The following is a 16,806-nucleotide window of genomic DNA, read 5'->3' as shown; positions in this document are numbered from 1 at the left end:
CTGGCACAGGCTGCACAGAGAAGCTGTGGCTGGCCCATCTCTACAAGTGTTCAGTGCTATGGGTGGATAGGGCTTGGAGCAACCTGGCATCCCTGGAAGATGTCCCTGCCCTAACCCTAACCCTAACCCTGACTGTGGCAGCTAGTATTGGACAGAATGTCCTTCAATGATGACTCCCACCCCAAACCTTTCTGTGATTCTGTGGTGTGCATGCATGCAGATAGCCCCACAGAGGCGTGATTGCATAGAACATGCCCTGGAGCATGTGTTGGAGCACATACACATGCATGCACACAGGGGGGTATGCTGCCAAACATCTGGGGAGAGAGGCTCCGGCCTCACTTTCCTTCCCACAGTGTCGCATGGGCCCCTGTGCTCATCTCTCACCCACTGCTGCTCTGGGCTCTCCATGCTGGCAGAGCTCCATACCCCTTCCTTCCTGCTGGGCCATTCTGCCTCAGCGCAGGGACAGGAAGGGCTCTCTTGTCCCTTCCCAATGCACGGCTTTCCCTTTTGGGCTGTAATGGACTGTGGGAGTGAGGGGGGCCTACTATGCGCATCCTACCATGGGGTTTGGACTTTTATGCTCCAGGATTCCCCATCTCCCACATGTAGCAGGGGTCTCTCATTAAAGCATCACTACCTGCCATGTCCTCTTCCTTTCCTAGTTCAAGTGTATGGGATACTGTGGGACAGATCTGGGATCTGTAAAAGAGAGATCATCACAATGGGGAGACAGACACCAGGGCCAGGGACTACCCCACCTTTGTGGGTTCTGTTTGCAACTCTGAAGTCTCACAAAGGGATCCCCAGGACACCCCATGTCATGGCCACATCCAGCACTGAGGGTCCCTGTACCCATCAACCCGGCGTTGGGCTGTGGACTGACGGTCCTACATGGCAGCAGCTGGAGCTGCATGGAGGGGCAATGGAGTTTTGAATGGGTCATGGGGCACAGTTTCCCTGTGCCTGCAGTTATCCATATGCAAGGGCTTGCACAAGTAGCCCTATGAACTCACACTTATACACATGTGCATGCATTCACACATGCACATCAGACACAGGACAAGTTCCCTCGTGTGTATGTTCACCTGCACGTGCAGTCAGTCACCACTAGCACTTGTGTGCAGCAGCATGGAGCTGTGCCCTGTACACATACACTCACACATGTGGCATGTGTTCAACTATGTGAACATGCGTGCTGAGAGGTGTGTGCATGCATTCACCTATGTAAGAGTTCAGCTGAGTGTGCTCACATGTATGTGCACACATCCACCTGTGTGTACATGTTCATTTGTGTGCGCTGATGTGCATGTGCCTGTATATCCTGCACAGCCATATGCTCGCACTCCACATGTTTCAGGCCACTCGCCGACACGCTCCTACGCGCGTGCACGTGTGTACCGCACTGTGCGGGTTGTACCCCACTGTGCGGGTGTGTACCCACTCGCCTACACTCACACTGGCCCCGTGCACTTGTGCTCACCCTGGAGCACCCCCGGGTCCCGTCCCAACACCTGCGCACCCGCGCGCCCCTGTTCCCCCACGGCCCTCCTCCCCGCGCGCGTGTTCGCGCGCACCTGCGCTCCCACACCCACCTGCACGAGCGTGCCCCGTCCGAGCACTGGCGCCGCCCAGCGGCCGCCGTCGCCCCTGCGCTGCCGCAGGGTGCCCGGCGCTCCCTGCGAGCGGAGCAGTCCCTGGGGAAGGCACTGGGCACCACCCTGCCGTGCCGCGGTGAATCGGGGCACCCCGGAACAGGCTCAGCAGCAACAGCACGGCGACATCCCCCTGGGCACGGCCACCCCTTCCCTGGGGCTGCCCCAAAAGCTCTGGCAGCTACGCCCTGAGAGATTGCCAGGGAAAACCCTGTATCCACTACCCAAGTGCTGTGACTCCTACACGCATCCCGGCGGAAGGGTCCAGGCACTGATCTGTGCCCCAACCCAGCCTAGAAGCACTGCGAGAAGACACCCTGCCCACAGCTGCACTTCAGGTGCCCCCTGTGCCATGGGGGCATTCAGCTCTCAAGAGCTTGCTAAGCCTTGATTCATCCCAGCTGGAGCAATTACCCCCTCCCTGCTCCTGTACCACTTTTTGGGGCACAGGGACAAACCAAGAGACAGCTGGAATAGAAGTGCAGCTCCTGCTGCTGCTTTACTGTTACTGTTTACTGAGATACAATGGCATGCAGCAACATGCAGGTGCTGGCAGCTCGTCCAGCACAGGGCCCTGTGCAGAGCTGCTGAACCCCACCATGAGAGCAGCATGGCCCCTTAGGGGGTGCAGTCTTTGGTCCTAGCAATGATCCTGGGGTGGCTGAGATGGAGGGAATGTTGAGGACCCCACTCCTGCCAGGCACAATCCCACAGTACAGCTAGGCAGGTGTGAAGTGTAGTGTTTAACTGGCTAAAGGGTAGCCTAGAACAGGGATAGCAACACAGCAGGGCTGCTGCTGGAACTCACAGGCAGTCATGGATGCTGCCTGAACACCGGGCTGGGTTGTCCAACTATGGGGCCACACCAAAGTGCTGCAGGCCACACGCCTCCCCAAAACGTTTGCTCTCCTTCCCCAAACTCCTGCTGGTTGCATTAAACCCCTGTGCAAAATCAGTATGAAGGCGCCTGCTCATGCCATGGAGACAGGTGGACAGTAGCAGGGGTGACATCTAAGTGCTATTTGTGGCTGTTGCAGCAGAACCCTGTTCTGTCCTTAATGTGGTTTTTCCTCTATTAATCGCTCCTGGTGTTGAGCTAGAAGCTTCAGGAGGGGGCTGGTTGAGGCTGGGTTGTCTCCATGCCCACAGCATTGGTGACAGAGAGTAGCACAGGCCTCAATGTATTTGTCCCAGCATCCATGTCCATGGCAGGGTACCATCCCAAGACACAGGTACACAACACCTACTGGCACTCACCTTGGCCCCCGGTGGTCCCTCAGCCAGCAGGGAGTGGGTTAAGAACCCACTGGCTGAGTCATTGTTTCTGACACAATGAGAAGGAAGAGGATGCTGGGCCTGAAATTCCTTCAGCTCCCCCGGACAGATGGACAGAGCTGGGCAGACAGGATGGAGGGTGAGCACTGTTTAACCCTTTCAGATGCTGCATGAATAATAGCTGGGGGATGTTTAAGGCATGTGGTGCAGCACCAGATACAAGACAGGCACTGGTGTCCAGAACAAGTTGGAGGGACCTCATGGGCACAGAAAGACCCATGAGAGTGGTGGTAGCATCCATCCATCTGGTCTTGCTGGGCCACAGGCTGCTGAGTGGCCAGAGCCCATGACAGCTCTGTGGCACAACAAGCCCTGTCAGCACCCCTGGCAACCCCCTCCCCTGCTTAAGTAAATCATAAAAATAAATAAAAGGCAGGGGTTGGACAGATGAACAGACACAGGGAGCATCCACAAGGGGCTGGATCCTCTTTGGCAGCAATCTGGGATCACAGCCAGGATCCCGGAGGGAGACTGGGTAGGGGGCTAGCAGTCCTTGGAGGCCTGGCCAAGGCTCTCACGCAGGCACCTGAGCTGTTCCTGGCCCAGCTTGATCTTCTCTTCCAGCTCCCTCTGCTCAGCAATGAGGGCCGACTTCATCTTGACGAAGTGCTGGTAGTCCTGGAGGTGCTCGGCGGGCAGGTAGCGTGCCACCATGGCACCCACTGCCTCCTCGCGGCGCCCCACGTGCTCCTTCAGCTCTCTGGCATCCTCCAGCTGTGCCACCAGCAGCCGCTGCTTCTCCCGCAGGGCCAGCTGTGGGAAAGACAGCTGGCGTTGGCAGGGCATCCCGCTACCCAAAATCTCAAGGGTGAGGGTCCCCTCCCCCATGCCCACCTTGTCCTCAGCAGGGGCGTGCGGCCCGAGGCTGCCCAAGGCAGTTTCCACCCGGGCCAGGCGACCCGACAGGGAAAGCAGGAGGTTGACCACCTTATCCAGGTCACCCACGAAGAGGCGGTACTTGTCGAACTCTCCTGGGGTGCAGAGGGCTTGCAGGCGAGCAGCCACATCTTCACCCAGTGCCCCATTGGCACTAATGTCCTCCTGCAGCCCCCGTTGTGCCTCCTGCAGGACCACCAGCTTGCGGCTCAGACTCTCGATCAGCTGCAGCTGCCGGAGCAAAGGGGTCAGGGGGAACTGGGGCCACTCCCCATGGGATCAGGGGACTGGCACAGAGGTGTAGGGGTGCTGTGCTGGGGCTGACAGTACACAAGAACCTTGTGGTACCCCAGGTTCCCATGAGCTACTGGCAATTCCCAGTCCCCACAAGAATGTCTCAGAGTCCATGTGCACCTAATGGATGTCCCCGGTCCCTGCGGGTATCTGGGAACATCCCAGCCCCTGCAGACATCAAGCATCTGGAGATGCTGCTGGTCCCCACGAGCATCTGGTGAGACTCCCAGGTCCTGCAAGCACCTGACAATGCCCCTGGTCCTTGCAGACATCTGGCAATGCCCCGGCCCTGTGTGAGTATATGGTAATGTTCCTGGTATCCACAAGTGTCCAGCAATTACCCCCATGCCCATGAATGCCTGGTGATGTCCCCAGCTCCCAGGAGCAACCAGTGGTGCCTCAGTCCCTGTGAGCATACAGAAATGCACCCAGTCTCCATGAGCACCTGGCCAGGGCAATGGGGAACCACAAGGGAATTGTCCCCAGCAGTCTTATACCTTCTTTTCCACCAGCTCACGGTCCACCTCCTCCTCCTCATCCTCTGAGCTCCCCTCCACTACCTCTGGCAGCACCTTTACCTTGTTGAGTGGCTCAGTTTTGCCCACTGCAACACCATAGTGCACTGGGAAAGAACTGGAGCTGGCAGCACTCCTGGGAGGCAGCGAGATGGGCTCAAAACCTTGCCTGGGGAGACAGAGATACAGCGGTAAGCACTGGGGGGTGTCAGCCTGCCCTTAGTATGGGACCCAGTGCTGTGACAGCCCTACCTGTCCTGTGCCAGGGCCTCCAGATGCCAGTCCTGCTGGAGACACTTCTGCCAGGCCTGTCGCTCCCCTGCCACCAGCAGCTCACCCATCACCTCAGTGGCAGTGCCAGAGGAAGCCAAGGGGGCCAGGACACTAGCCAGGGAATGGTCCCTGACAGCCACGTCCCACAGCTGTTCCTCAGAGTCCATGCAGCGGGACTGGGGCCAGCTGCCCTGGCAGCTCACCTCCTCCACTGCCCCAGAACTGGGCTTAAGTGCCTCTGGCAGGGCAGTGCCAGAGCCACAATGCAGGGACAGGGAGCACTCACCCACCCCACGGGGACTGGCACGGCCCTGCTCCTGGTTCTGGATGAGCCTTTGGGGCTGCTCCTCCATCTCCCCAGATCTCTTCATCTTTGTCCTCTTCTCCCCGGCTCCTGACACCCTGTCAACACCCACCCAGGGCATGTCAGCTCCCCTGCCCACCCATGGGGGCAGAGACACTCAGGGCTATGGCCATGCCAGGGAAAGAGGTCAGGGACAGTGACACTCCACAACACAAAAACCCCCCCACAGGGTGCTCTAAGGATTAGGGTGCTCTGATACAGGGTACAAGGGCCCACCCCCATGCCATGGCATCACTTGCCTGAAAATTTCAGCAGTGGCAGCATCAGGCCCAGGAGTCCTGCGGAGTGATCTGGGGGCCTCAGGTCGGAGCCAGGCATCTGATGGAGCAGGGGGGCAAGCAGTGTGCCCCCACGACTGGCCTTTCTGCTGCCCAGTGAGGCTCTGTGACCGCTCCCTCACTGCCTCAGCAGTGCTGCGGATTGGCATTGGGGCAGCAGAGAAGGCAGAGCCATGCCCAGCACCATCTGGTGGGTGCTGGGATGCCCGACGCTGTCTGTACTTCTCCCAGTTGGGTGGAGGTGGGCGGGGAGGTGGGGGGCCCCTCTTTTTGGGGATGCTGGGAGGGTCCAGCTTGGCACGGAAAAGGTCCTTCTGGTCATAGCCCCAGGGACTGGAAGGTTCCAGGTTTAGATGGCTCTCAGAGAAGGCTCTGCCCCTTAGTGGGCGGTGCAGCGGATCCAGGGGGCTCCCAGGGGTGTGGGCCAGGCGGTCACTGTCCCACAAGAGGTCATGCGTGGATGTGGCCCGGTAACAGGGCGGCCACTCTGGCTCGGTGCTCTCAAGGCAGGTGTGGAATGGGCCAAGCCTTGGGAAACCAGGTGGGTAGCTGGAGAACTCACTAGGAAGAGAAGGAGGCACCCATCCTCCCATACACAGTCACCCATCTGGCGGTTCAGGCCCATTTCATGCCCTTCCTCATTTAACCCAGCTAGTCATCCAGTCACACTGGTGGGAGAAGCCCAGGCTTATCCACTGGGCACAATTCCCCAGAAATGGCCCCAGACCCCTGGGGAAGGGTAAGGAGGGACCATCTTTGCTGTGGACACCTCCTCACACTCCCTGGCCCTGCGTGCCTCCTCCTGCCTCAAAGGGCACCACGCCAAGGATGGCCAAGGAAGTATGGGAGGCACTTTCTACATCCCCAGTCAAAATCATGGCAGTCCCCATATCCCCCGGCAGAGGTCCCCACTGAGTGGCACACACATCCCAGCACTGTGGCATTTGGCATGGGCTCACCTGATGGACTGGCTGACTTTCCTGGTGATTGCAGGTGGTTCCCACTCATCCTGAGGAAATTCCTGTGTGAGGGAGAAGACAGTTTGATATGCATCCCCCAGCACCTCTGTCCCATCCCCATTCAGATGCAGAAGACTTGCAGGCAGTCTGCAGGGCAAATGCAGGTACCCCACACCCCAACCCAGGGTCATGGTCCAGGGGTGCAAGGGAGTGTCAGTGGTGCTCCCCAGCACAGTCCCACAGGGCATTACTCACTGGGACGAAAGCTCTCCGGGGGGGCCAGGCATCACTCTCCTCTCGCCCAGGATGGGTAGCTGAGTAGCAGCAGTCAGGGCAGCGCACCCAGGACAGAGGGTGACAGCGGCATGTGTGGCCACGAGGCAGTGGTGGTGGGCCCAGGTCCCCTCCACAGTAGCGGCAGGGCTCAGGGCGCAGGGGAACCCCATAGGGGTAGGAGAAGCCCCGCAGGTAATCCAGCTTCCCCGGCCTCCCCAGTGGCTTGTAACAGTGGGGCTGCTCCTGGCAGCACTCAGCATAGGGGCCAGCAGAGCCAGGGCGGCTGGGTGAGGGAGGGCTGTAGGGCTGGTCCACAGAGAGGCGGCGGACATCCCGGTGCTCAGAGCCAGGGAGCTGGAAGGTGCTGGAATCACCTGCTGGCGACTTGCTGTGCCGGGATGATGCCAGTCGGCTGCTCTCCTCAAAGAACCGGCGGCGGTCGGCGAAGGGCAGCAGGACCGCTTCATCGCTGCACCGTGGTGGGGAGCTGCAGGCCGCCGGGCCCTGGCTGTAGCCCTCCAATTCACTGTGGCTGGGCGAGTGTTGTGGCTGCAGTTTGTTTTCCGGGGACCAGCGCCAGTGGCCCCTGGCTGTTGGCAATACCCGCTCAGGGGACAGGGGCCCTTTAGGGGCTGGGTCAGGGGTGGGGATGCCCCGGTCTGCAGAACGGCCAGAGTTCCTGCTCTCCTCACTCGGTGTGGGGCTGAGACACTCAGGCGGGGCAGGGTGTCGCTCTGCCAGTACACTGCCCTCTGGGGGCTCCTCAGTTTCCTCCACTGGCTCCTCACCAGGTGGAGGTGCACCAGGACCACGGCTCTTCTGCAGCTGGGCCTTGCGCCGCTGGATCTCATTGCGCAGGCTGGTGGCAAAGCGGTCGCTGCGGCGGCGCATCTGAGCAGAGCGGTGGGGAGGACCCCCAGCCCGCCGGGCCCCTCTCCGGCTCTCCCCCTCCACTGGCCCCTCAATGCTGAGTACTGGGCTAGCCCCCTGGCCGTCCGGCCCGCAGGCTTGCTGCAGCTCAGGGCAGCAGTGGCAGGGCGGTGGACGGCAGCAAGGCTCTGGGCAGTGCGGGGGATCCTGGGCAGCCCCTGTGGTTCCCCCTTGGCTGCTCTCAGGATGCAGCGGGGACAAGGTCCAGCGTTGCCCACCGGGGGCTGGTGAGGCTCGCCCGCTGTTGGTGCCCAGCTGGAGGGAGCGGAACTGGGAGGCCAGCAGCTGCTCGGGAGCACTGTGACGGTGCGACATGTGGCCCTTGAGAGGGGACAGCAATGGGTTGTCACCTGCTGTCATGGCATCAGGCACTTGGTGCATGCTGTCATCCAGGTATGGCTGGTTGTCAGACTCCATGCTCTCCCCCAGGAGTGGCTCAGCTGGGCAATGGTCCGGGTGGGAGCTCAGCATGTAATACTGGTCAGCAGAGAGACAGTCCTTCATGGGGTATTGCGCCAGTTTCCTCCTGCCCACTACTTCTGCCTCCCCATCCCGCTGGCAGAGAAAGGTGTCAGAGATCCACCGGCCTTTGGCATGCAGCATGTTCACTGACACTGAGGCCTGGCACCTGCCCCCTCTGCCAGCTGGGGCTGCTCGCAGGCTGTCCCTCCTGACAGGGGGCTGGGGGGGCACTGGTGTCCGCCAGGCCTCAGGGTGCCAGCTGGCAGATGGCTCAACCCCTGTGGTCAGGTAGCGCCTGTCAGGAGCTTTGCAGGGGCCTTGGAGGCTGGAATCAATGGACACGGCCTCTTCAGGACGGAGGGAGAGGGCGCAGTCAGAGGCGATGGAGCTGGCAGAGAAGGAGCTGTAGGCTGAGTCCCGCTTGCTGTGGTACATGCCCTGGTCAACGGGTGAGGGGTCTCCTTCATAGCAGGCCTGGCTGGGATGGTCCAGGCTCTCCATGCTCCCGATGGAGCTGCTCCGGTCAGTGCTGCAGTGCCAGGACAGTGGGTTCCACTGCAGGGACAGCTTGCTGCTGCCTAGCCCCACGTCAGTGTTACAGGCACCTGCTGCCCCTCATCCAGCTCCACAGAGATCCCCAAGGAGCCCATCCCCCCACATACACCATCCCTGGGACAACAGAGCACAGGGCAGCACTTCCCCAACCTGCCCTTCACCCCCAGGTTGGGGCTGCCACCAAGGTTGCCTGGCACTGGCAAGAGGAACAGGCACACAGGGTGTGTGTGACTCCAGCCACTCGAGACCTCCCAGCTCTGGCAGCTGGGGCAGTGGGACTAAGCAGCTCCTGGCTGTCTCCAGCAGAGCCACCGCCCCTTCCTGCCGGGAGCCAGGAGTAAACAGCCAGGGGAAAGGGTAGTGCAGGATGAGGAGGGATGCCCAAAACTAGCATGAGAGTCCCTATGCCACCCCCAATGCCACAACCCAAGAGGGTGTCCCTTTTGCCCTCTCCCCTTGCACAGTCTCAAAACTGCCCCCAGGGTCTCACCTGACATCACACCCCGAAGGCCAGGAGAGGCTGAAGGCATCAGCTGGGCAGTGCATGGTGGGGACGTCTGGGCGGCTTTCGGCAAGTTTGGCCACGTGCCAGGAATGGGGCCGGAAGACGGGCACGCTCCTCCTGCCAAGAGCAACAGCGGGAAAGGACAAGAATGGGGAGGAAGCCAGGCCAAGGAACCGGGGCTGAAGTCACTTCCTACGGGGTTTCCTCTCCCCCCCAGGCCAGCGCCCGCCCAAAGGGGATGGCAGCAAGGAGGGTCCAGTCCTGCAAGCACCCGGCACTGGGCAAGGGGATCTCACAGTTCACCCAGCTGGCCAGGGCTCCCCAGACTGCAGCATTCCTGTTGCCGCATTAACAGGAGACCGAGGACATGGCCCCTGCATAGCCCATAGGCAATGACCTGAGCAGGGCAAGTGTCTCTGCTGGGACTGGATTAGCTCCACCAAGAGACACTGGGGCCCTGTCTCCACCACAAGCCTGACCTTCCCCCTTGTTCTTTTGTCCCTCAGTATGTGCAGCAAGCACCAGTCACGTCATGTCTCTGGGAAGGGTCCTGTGCTGGTCTATGTCCCACCCCTCACAGCATCCACAAGAGTCTCCAGCCCACCCAGGAAATGCCACTGCACAGACATGGTCAGAAGCCACCTCCTGTACCTCCCAACTGCCAAGTGCTGCCACATCTACTGACTGGATAAGAGCGGCAAGCTGTGAGGTCAGCATAGGGACTTCCCAGAACCCCCAAACTCACCATGGATGATGCTGAGCCCCAGCACAGTCCCGTAGGACCCCTGCCCCTTGGGCAGTGCCCTTGCGCCGTCCCTGCCCCTGAGTGCTGCTGGAGCTGGAGTCAGTCAGGATGCAGCCAAGGAATGGATGCAGTTGGAGGGGCTGGGGGGGGAAGGGACTGCAAGGCCCAGCCCTGCCTCTCCTTCCTTTCCCAGGCAAGCAGGCAGGCAGGAGGCAGGCAGGCAGGAAGGGAGAGGAGCGGCCACGCTTGAGGATACCGCCCAGCAAGGGGGTGGTGAGCCTGATGCACTGCCCTGGCTCTGATGGATATGGAACCCCACTTAGTGGGAGTGCTGACAGCAGCAAGGAGCTGCTCCCCACCCTGTCCCAGCAAGGGACACCTCCAAGCTGGAGACAAGGGCACTTCCAGGTTCCTGCCAGTCCCCCAGGCAGGTAAAAACCCCACTGGCCCTCCCTGTGTCCCTTCCACAGCACTGCCAACCTGCGAACAACCATCTTCAGAGTGCGGTAGGAGCCCTTGATGAGGATGAGGGCCTCCTGGCGGGATCCGTACAGTGGCGTCCCGCTGATGTTCACCAGCTCATCACCTGGCTGCAGCCGGCGGGACAGTGCAGCCTTGCCCCCATCCTCCACCTGGGTGACAGAGAGGGGCATCAAGGGGGGCACAGCCCCCAGAATATCCCAGGGGATGTTCCATGGCTGCCACGTGTCAGGGGAGAAAGAGGCTTTGGAGAGGGTGCCTGAGCCCCAAGCACCACAGAGGCATCTGTGGGGCCAGGCTTTCCCCCTTCTCTGGTCAAATGAATTTCTGAGCAAGGGCATCAGGGAGGGGAGAGAAAGAAAAATGTCCCATCCCAGCAGATTCCCTTGCAGGCAGCACAAGGGCCCTTTGTCCAGCATGGATGCCAGCCCCCTGCTGCTGCTTCCAACCCCACACTGAGCCTGTCTGGGCACTTCTGGTGACTTTGATGCCCATCCCACCCTATGTGTGTCTGGGCACTTCTGGTGATTTTGATGCCCATCCCACCCTATGTGCATACAGGAGACGATAGTAGGGGAAGTACTGAGTCCTGGCACATGCCTACCCTCCCTGACACCCATGGCCAAAATGAACCTGGCACCCTGTATTACTGTGCTTAGAGGAAGTATAGCGATGGTGCTGCCAGCACATGAGATCCTGGCCCATGCCCTCTGCCCTAGCTGGTAGGTGCAGTCCTGGCAGCCCTGGGACAAGCAGTGCCCAGCTGGGCTTGGCAGTGTCCATTGACAGCACTGATCTCTGCCCATCCTGCCACTGCAATGGCCAGGGATTGCCAAGTCCATACAACAGGGCTGCAAGTGACTGGAGCTGCTTCTCCATGGTGGCAGTAACACAGGGCATGCAGGTACATGGGGCAGGACATGGGGTGCCCCATGCCCAGTGTGGATGTGGCAAGACCCTATAGCCACCCGCAGGGCAGCACTAACCTGGCCCCATGCTGGGGCTCCTGCACCCACCATGCCCATGGGCTCTTCACCCTGCACAGTTGCTCCCAGGGCTGGCCAGGGAATGAGCTCTGCTCACAGTGCCTGCAGGACCAGTCTGGGCAGCAGCCAGGCCCCAATGCCAGGGAGCACATATGGCTTCCTAGCAGGTCAGTCATTGTGCATGTGCCCCTGGGCACCACTTTCCAGCCCTAATACTGGGCAGGGCTCAGGGGGCATTCCACTATCCCTGGAAAAGATGTCACCTTAGGAGGGAGAAAGGCAGGGGCAGCCAAGCCTCCTGCCCAGTGCACCACTGCCCCATGTCTTTGCCTGGCACAGCTGTGCCCATAACCAACAGCTCTCCCATTTTTCTAGGGATCTTAGCATCGCAATGCCATATCCAGGCTGGGCACAGCCCAATGTGCCTGCCTGTGCAGGCAGGCTGCCCTCCTACCCAGAAGTCAGCCATGACGCTGCCTTCCTGGCAGGGGACCCTGACTGCCCGTGAGGGCTCCCAGTCCTACCATGCCGTCAGTGGAGCAGCTGGGTTTACCCTGTGCCATGCTGCTGCCCACCAACGGGCATCAGCAGAGCATGCAAGGCAGGCTGCACCTTCACCTCAGTCCTCTGTCCAGACACAGGCCCACCAGTCCTGCCTGCCACCGCCATGGGGATGAGTCAGAGGTGAAAGGTGTCCCCACTTGCTGCAGGACACCACCAGGTCTGCACCCATGTCTGGGCCATCACATGCACTAGGATGGACAGGTTCAGCCCTGGCATTACTCACGAGGAGCTAAATTTGGCACAAACAGCCCCTTGTTCTGCCTTTGCCACCAGTGAACTCAGCACTGGCAACCAAACGCCAGCACTGCCTGCTGCCCTGCCTGGCTGAGCCAGCCCAGGACACATCCCAAACACCATCCCTGGAGTTCACTCTGGGCCCTAATGGTGGGCACCAGATGGCTCATGGGAATGTCTGCCTGTCGCAGGAGAAACTTGTCTTAGGAATCACAACCAGAACAGTGCCAGAGCTGTGCTCACGCTGCGCCACACCAACTCCCCTCCTTGCCCCTGATGTGTTCAGGGAAGCCTGTGCCAGAGGGCGTTTGCAGCCCCATGGAAGGCTTAAGATCGCGTGTGAGTACCGCCGTGGGACTCTGCCACAGAAAGGGATCCTGTCCGGAGTGAGCTCAGAGGCCAAACTCTGTCACCGAGTGCGGGGACACCCTTCCTCTTTCCGGCCCGCGCCCCCCGCACACACCTCGGCCGGCCGCAGCGGCGGAGCGGTGACCCCGGGGGACCCTCCCCTGAATGCACAAAGCGCTGGAACAAGCCCCTTTTGTCTGCCGAGCACACGCGGTGGCGGCGTGTCCGTGGGAGCGCGGGGGCCGATACCGCGCGGCCCGCAAGCCAATCCCCTTGTCAAAATTGGTGAGGAATATCCCCTCCTCCGGCAACCGGTGGACGCACGGGGACCCATCACCCCGAAGGCCAGCAGCGAGTGGGGACGCGGGCAGTTGCTCCTTCGGCGCCCGGCTCCCCACCCGCCGGCGGTGCCACCTCAAGGCGCAGGGCTGGGACCGGAGAGACTTTTCCAGCTCCCCCGGCCAGACCGCGCTGGCCGCGTCCCACCGAGGGCGTGGAACGGCCCGGGGGCGCAGTCGGCCCGGCTCGAGGCACGCAGTAGCCCCGGGGCCGCCAGCCCGGCCCGCCGCACCCCGGCTCAGCAGGACGGCGACACCGGGCGGGCAGGCGGCCAAATCGTCCGGCGACAGGGCCCCGTCCGGGCTACCCGGAGGGGTGGCTATTAGAGTTCCCCTGGCCGCTACTCTGCTCCTTGCGGGTCTCCCCGCGGAGCGATAAGCTGGCGGGGGCCGCGGGAATCGGTGACCCTCCGTGTGGCGAGACGTCGGGGTCGCAGGGGTCACCCTCACCATCTGCTCCCGGCTGCGGCCGGGCTCTGCCCGGCATCGCACCCCGGCGCCAACCCCGTGCCGGGAACGGTCCTGCCCTTGCGTTCCAGGGGTGCCGGGGCATGACGGGACGGACTATGGTTCCCCCACCGTGGCCCTAAACGTCCCCGCAGAGTCCAGTGTCCGAAACGCCCGTGGGCGCGGCACCGATGGATGGGCACACATGGGGCTGACCTCCCCCGGCTACAGCCCGCGGGACGGGACCAGGAAAGACGTGAGGGGGGAATGTGGGGGCCGCCCCCGACGCCAGCCCAACGGATGTGCCAGAGGAATTTCTTCCTGCCGCCGGGCCCGAGCTGTCCCTCCGCCCCTCTCGCTCTCACTCTTCACCGCGACTCTAAGTGGAGGGCCGCGGAGATCGTAGGTGCGAGTGGCAGTACCCGTCCTGCCGCGCCAGGACACGAGACCCCGCGGCCGGGGATCCCCGCACCCCCGACGCCGCCGCGCCCTGGGTGTCCTCCCATCTCCCGCGCCCCGCCACGGGCGGGAGGCCCCTCGCGGGGGGATGTCGCGGACCCCACGCGGGACTCTGCCGGCGATTCCTACCTTAGAGACGATGAGGGGCTCGCCGTGCTCCAGCCCGCCGCGCAGCGTGAAGCCCCAGGGCGCGCCCCCCTGCAGCTGCACATGCACGTACTGGGGGGCGCCGGGCCGGCCCTCGGCCCGCTCCATGGCGGCTACAGCTACTGCTCCATCCCGGCCCGGCCTCGAACTGTGGAGGAAATGACACCCCCGTCCGCCCGGGCTGAGCGGCGCGGGGCGAGTGCGGGGCGGGGCCGCTCCGCACCGGGACTGCTCCGCCGCCGCCAATGAGGCGCGGGGGGACGGCGGCGGACGGTTCGGCACGGCTCAACACGGCACGGCTCAGCACAGCTCATGGCATGCCTCTGCACACAATGGCACAGCACAGCACCTTTCTGCTCAGTACCTTGGCATGACATCCTTTAGCCCAGGGACCTAAGTAAGCTGCTTGGCTCATCTTGGTACAGCCCAGCCGGTATACTTCAATTCAGTCAGCTCAACCCAGCACAGCATGATACGGAAGGCTGGCAGACCTCAATGCAGCATGATACATCACAGCTCAGCTCAACGTGGGATGGCAGGGGGGCCAGCATGGGATTAACTGGCCCAGCATGGCTCAGCCTGGCATGCCTCAGTGCAGTTCAGCTGGGTTGGCACATTCTGGCTTGTCTCAGCTCAGTTCAACATTACACAGGGCTGGCAAAGTTAAGTTTGGTACAGCACAGAACAAGCAGGGGCCTCATCTGGCTTAGCTCCACTTGACCTGGCCCAATTTTGTTCTGTGCAGTTCAGCTTGGTTGACTTGGACAAGCAGGGCTGGCAGAGTTCAGCTCAGCAGAGCCTGGCCTGGCTTGACTTAGCTTGACCATGCACAGGTTCAGCTCGAAATGACCCAGTTGGGTTCAGCACAATATGGTGCCACTAGGAACACACACCAGTAGGGACTGCTCAGCACAGTTTAGCCTGGCACAGTGGCAGTTCAATAGCACTCAGGTGGGTACGAGGGGGTGGCAGTAGGGTGATGCAGCCCCCCCCAGCTCCCCACCATGTAGTCACACTGGCACCCCAAGCTCCACTGCCTGCAGGCCAGCACACACTGCTGACTTCTGTCTGACCTACCCATGCCAGCCCCCACCCTGTCCATATCCTGCCGGGTACCATAGGGCGTACCTGGCAGTTTGGCCATTCTTCACCTTTGTCTTTTCCCTGCTAGACCCATGAAAGACAGCTGTACTGCTTGGGGGAAATTGAGGCAGGGGAAGAGCCAGCAATGGCAGCCAGGGATGGTGGGAGTGGATCGGCAAGGATTCCTGAGGGAGCCTGAGAGTCCTACTCCTCCCCTTCCCGCCTGGGGCCACGACTCTTACTCATCTCCTTCCCAGACAACCGGCCTGGAAAGCTCTGCTCTGCAAGCAGCGCTTGCAGCCCTGGTTGCCCGTCATGGCCTGGGAGGGTCAGCTTGCAATGCCAGGCAGGTTCATTCCCAGCGCTGGAAGGGTCTCAAGTTTTTCTTGGTAGTCCCTGTCCACAAGCACCTGTCTTGAACTCTGCCTGCTGCTTGTGCAGCCCAGCTGCAGCCAGACCAGTACAGCCAGAGTGCCACAGGGCACAGGGTGGAGTGGTACCTGGGCTATTTGTAGTGCTAGAGCCCACCTAGGAGAGATTCATAGCTCCCCCCCATACAGCCTTGACATGTCCACCACTGACATGTCCACCACTCCAACCCCATCTGCCTTGTACTGCCCCCAAATCATGACTGGCTGCTGCCATGCCCAGACTTCCCAATGTTCACTGGCTCGTCTGCCCCTCGTGCACTTTCCCAAATGAGTAACAAGGGCTGCCCAGCCAGGCAAGAGGACTTTTGTGCCCTGGCTCTTCACATGACCCCATAGCACATTTAGCACCACACACACCCCTACACAGCCCTCTCAAGCCCTTAGCACTATGCCCAGCTGACACCAAGAAGAGTGGGCAGCAGGCACCAGTACAATCCCTCCAGCTCTCCCCATGTCCCTATGCCTGCATCAGTGATTCCCAACCAGTGTGCTCACCTCCTGGCCACTTCCATCCCAGCAGGAGAGCAACAGTGTACTGTGGATCTGGGCACAGCACCAGGGGCTCTGGAGGTGGGACTGGCTGTAGCTGCCCACACCACATTGGTCACATAGTGTGACCAGAGGGCCTTTCCCCAGCAAGCACTGTCCCCAGTACAGAAAGTGGCTCAAATGGCCCATGCCAGTGGGAGGGTGAGCATCATGCTCACCTCTCGGCTTTGAGCAGGTGCTGGCAGAAAGACCTGGAAACTGGGCAAGGTAGGCAAAGTTGCGGGCATGCTGATGGTGGTGGCAGGATGATGCCTACTGTGGGGTACTGCTAGCTTATCCAGACATACTTAGCACTGCTGGGCTCAGGGTCACTCTGCTCACCCATGTGTCTTAGTGCCAGCTGGATAGAGTGAGGCACTGGGCAGCCTGGCTGTGCTGCAGGGCTGTTGGGGAGCAGAAATCCAGGCTCTGTGCCTGCTTGGGGCAGTGCAGACCAGCATGCAGCAATGGGCACAAAGGTGATGAGCCGCTGATGGAGTGTCAGCACAGAGTGGAGGGAGCTGGAGGGACTCCCATTGCATGGAAGCACCCTCTCAGGCTCTGTCTGGCCCCACTCCCCTGGGACCTAGGGAACTCCTGCCTCTTTAAAACCTGATTGAGTCCATGCCTTTAAAATGGGCCCGGGCAAGGACCTCCTACCCTGTAGGAGGAGGCTGAGCCAGGAGCAGGTGGGCTGAGTGAGCTGGTTCTCCCACCCCACCCCACTCCACCCCAC

The 16,806-nt window shown here is 61.2% G+C and overlaps 1 protein-coding gene across 6 annotated transcripts; it reads right to left on the bottom strand.

The window, feature by feature from the left end:
- Positions 1-2,127: 2,127 nt before the first annotated feature.
- SHROOM4 (shroom family member 4) lies at positions 2,128-14,221 on the bottom strand. 6 transcript variants are annotated; one of them, XM_059859039.1, is made up of 10 exons: positions 14,011-14,221; positions 10,506-10,657; positions 9,266-9,397; positions 6,808-8,749; positions 6,553-6,614; positions 5,555-6,154; positions 4,931-5,353; positions 4,742-4,847; positions 3,828-4,100; positions 2,128-3,746 (listed from the first exon to the last, which is right to left on the bottom strand). In XM_059859039.1, the coding sequence occupies exons 1-10, from the start codon at positions 14,134-14,136 to the stop codon at positions 3,477-3,479; spliced, it is 4,086 nt and encodes a 1,361-aa protein (XP_059715022.1). In that variant the 5' UTR covers positions 14,137-14,221; the 3' UTR covers positions 2,128-3,476. The 6 variants fall into 6 exon arrangements, with proteins under 6 accessions (XP_059715022.1, XP_059715020.1, XP_059715021.1 ...); XM_059859037.1 differs by having other exon boundaries at positions 4,661-4,847; positions 14,011-14,220; XM_059859038.1 differs by having other exon boundaries at positions 4,661-4,847; positions 5,555-6,121; positions 14,011-14,220.
- Between the last annotated feature and the right edge of the window lie 2,585 nt (positions 14,222-16,806).

Source organism: Haemorhous mexicanus, chromosome 14 (assembly GCF_027477595.1).
Source record: "Haemorhous mexicanus isolate bHaeMex1 chromosome 14, bHaeMex1.pri, whole genome shotgun sequence".
In the NCBI taxonomy this organism is placed as follows: Eukaryota; Metazoa; Chordata; class Aves; order Passeriformes; family Fringillidae; genus Haemorhous; species Haemorhous mexicanus.
Note: the sequence above shows the minus strand (reverse complement) of the source record. Positions and strands in the feature narration are given on the sequence as shown.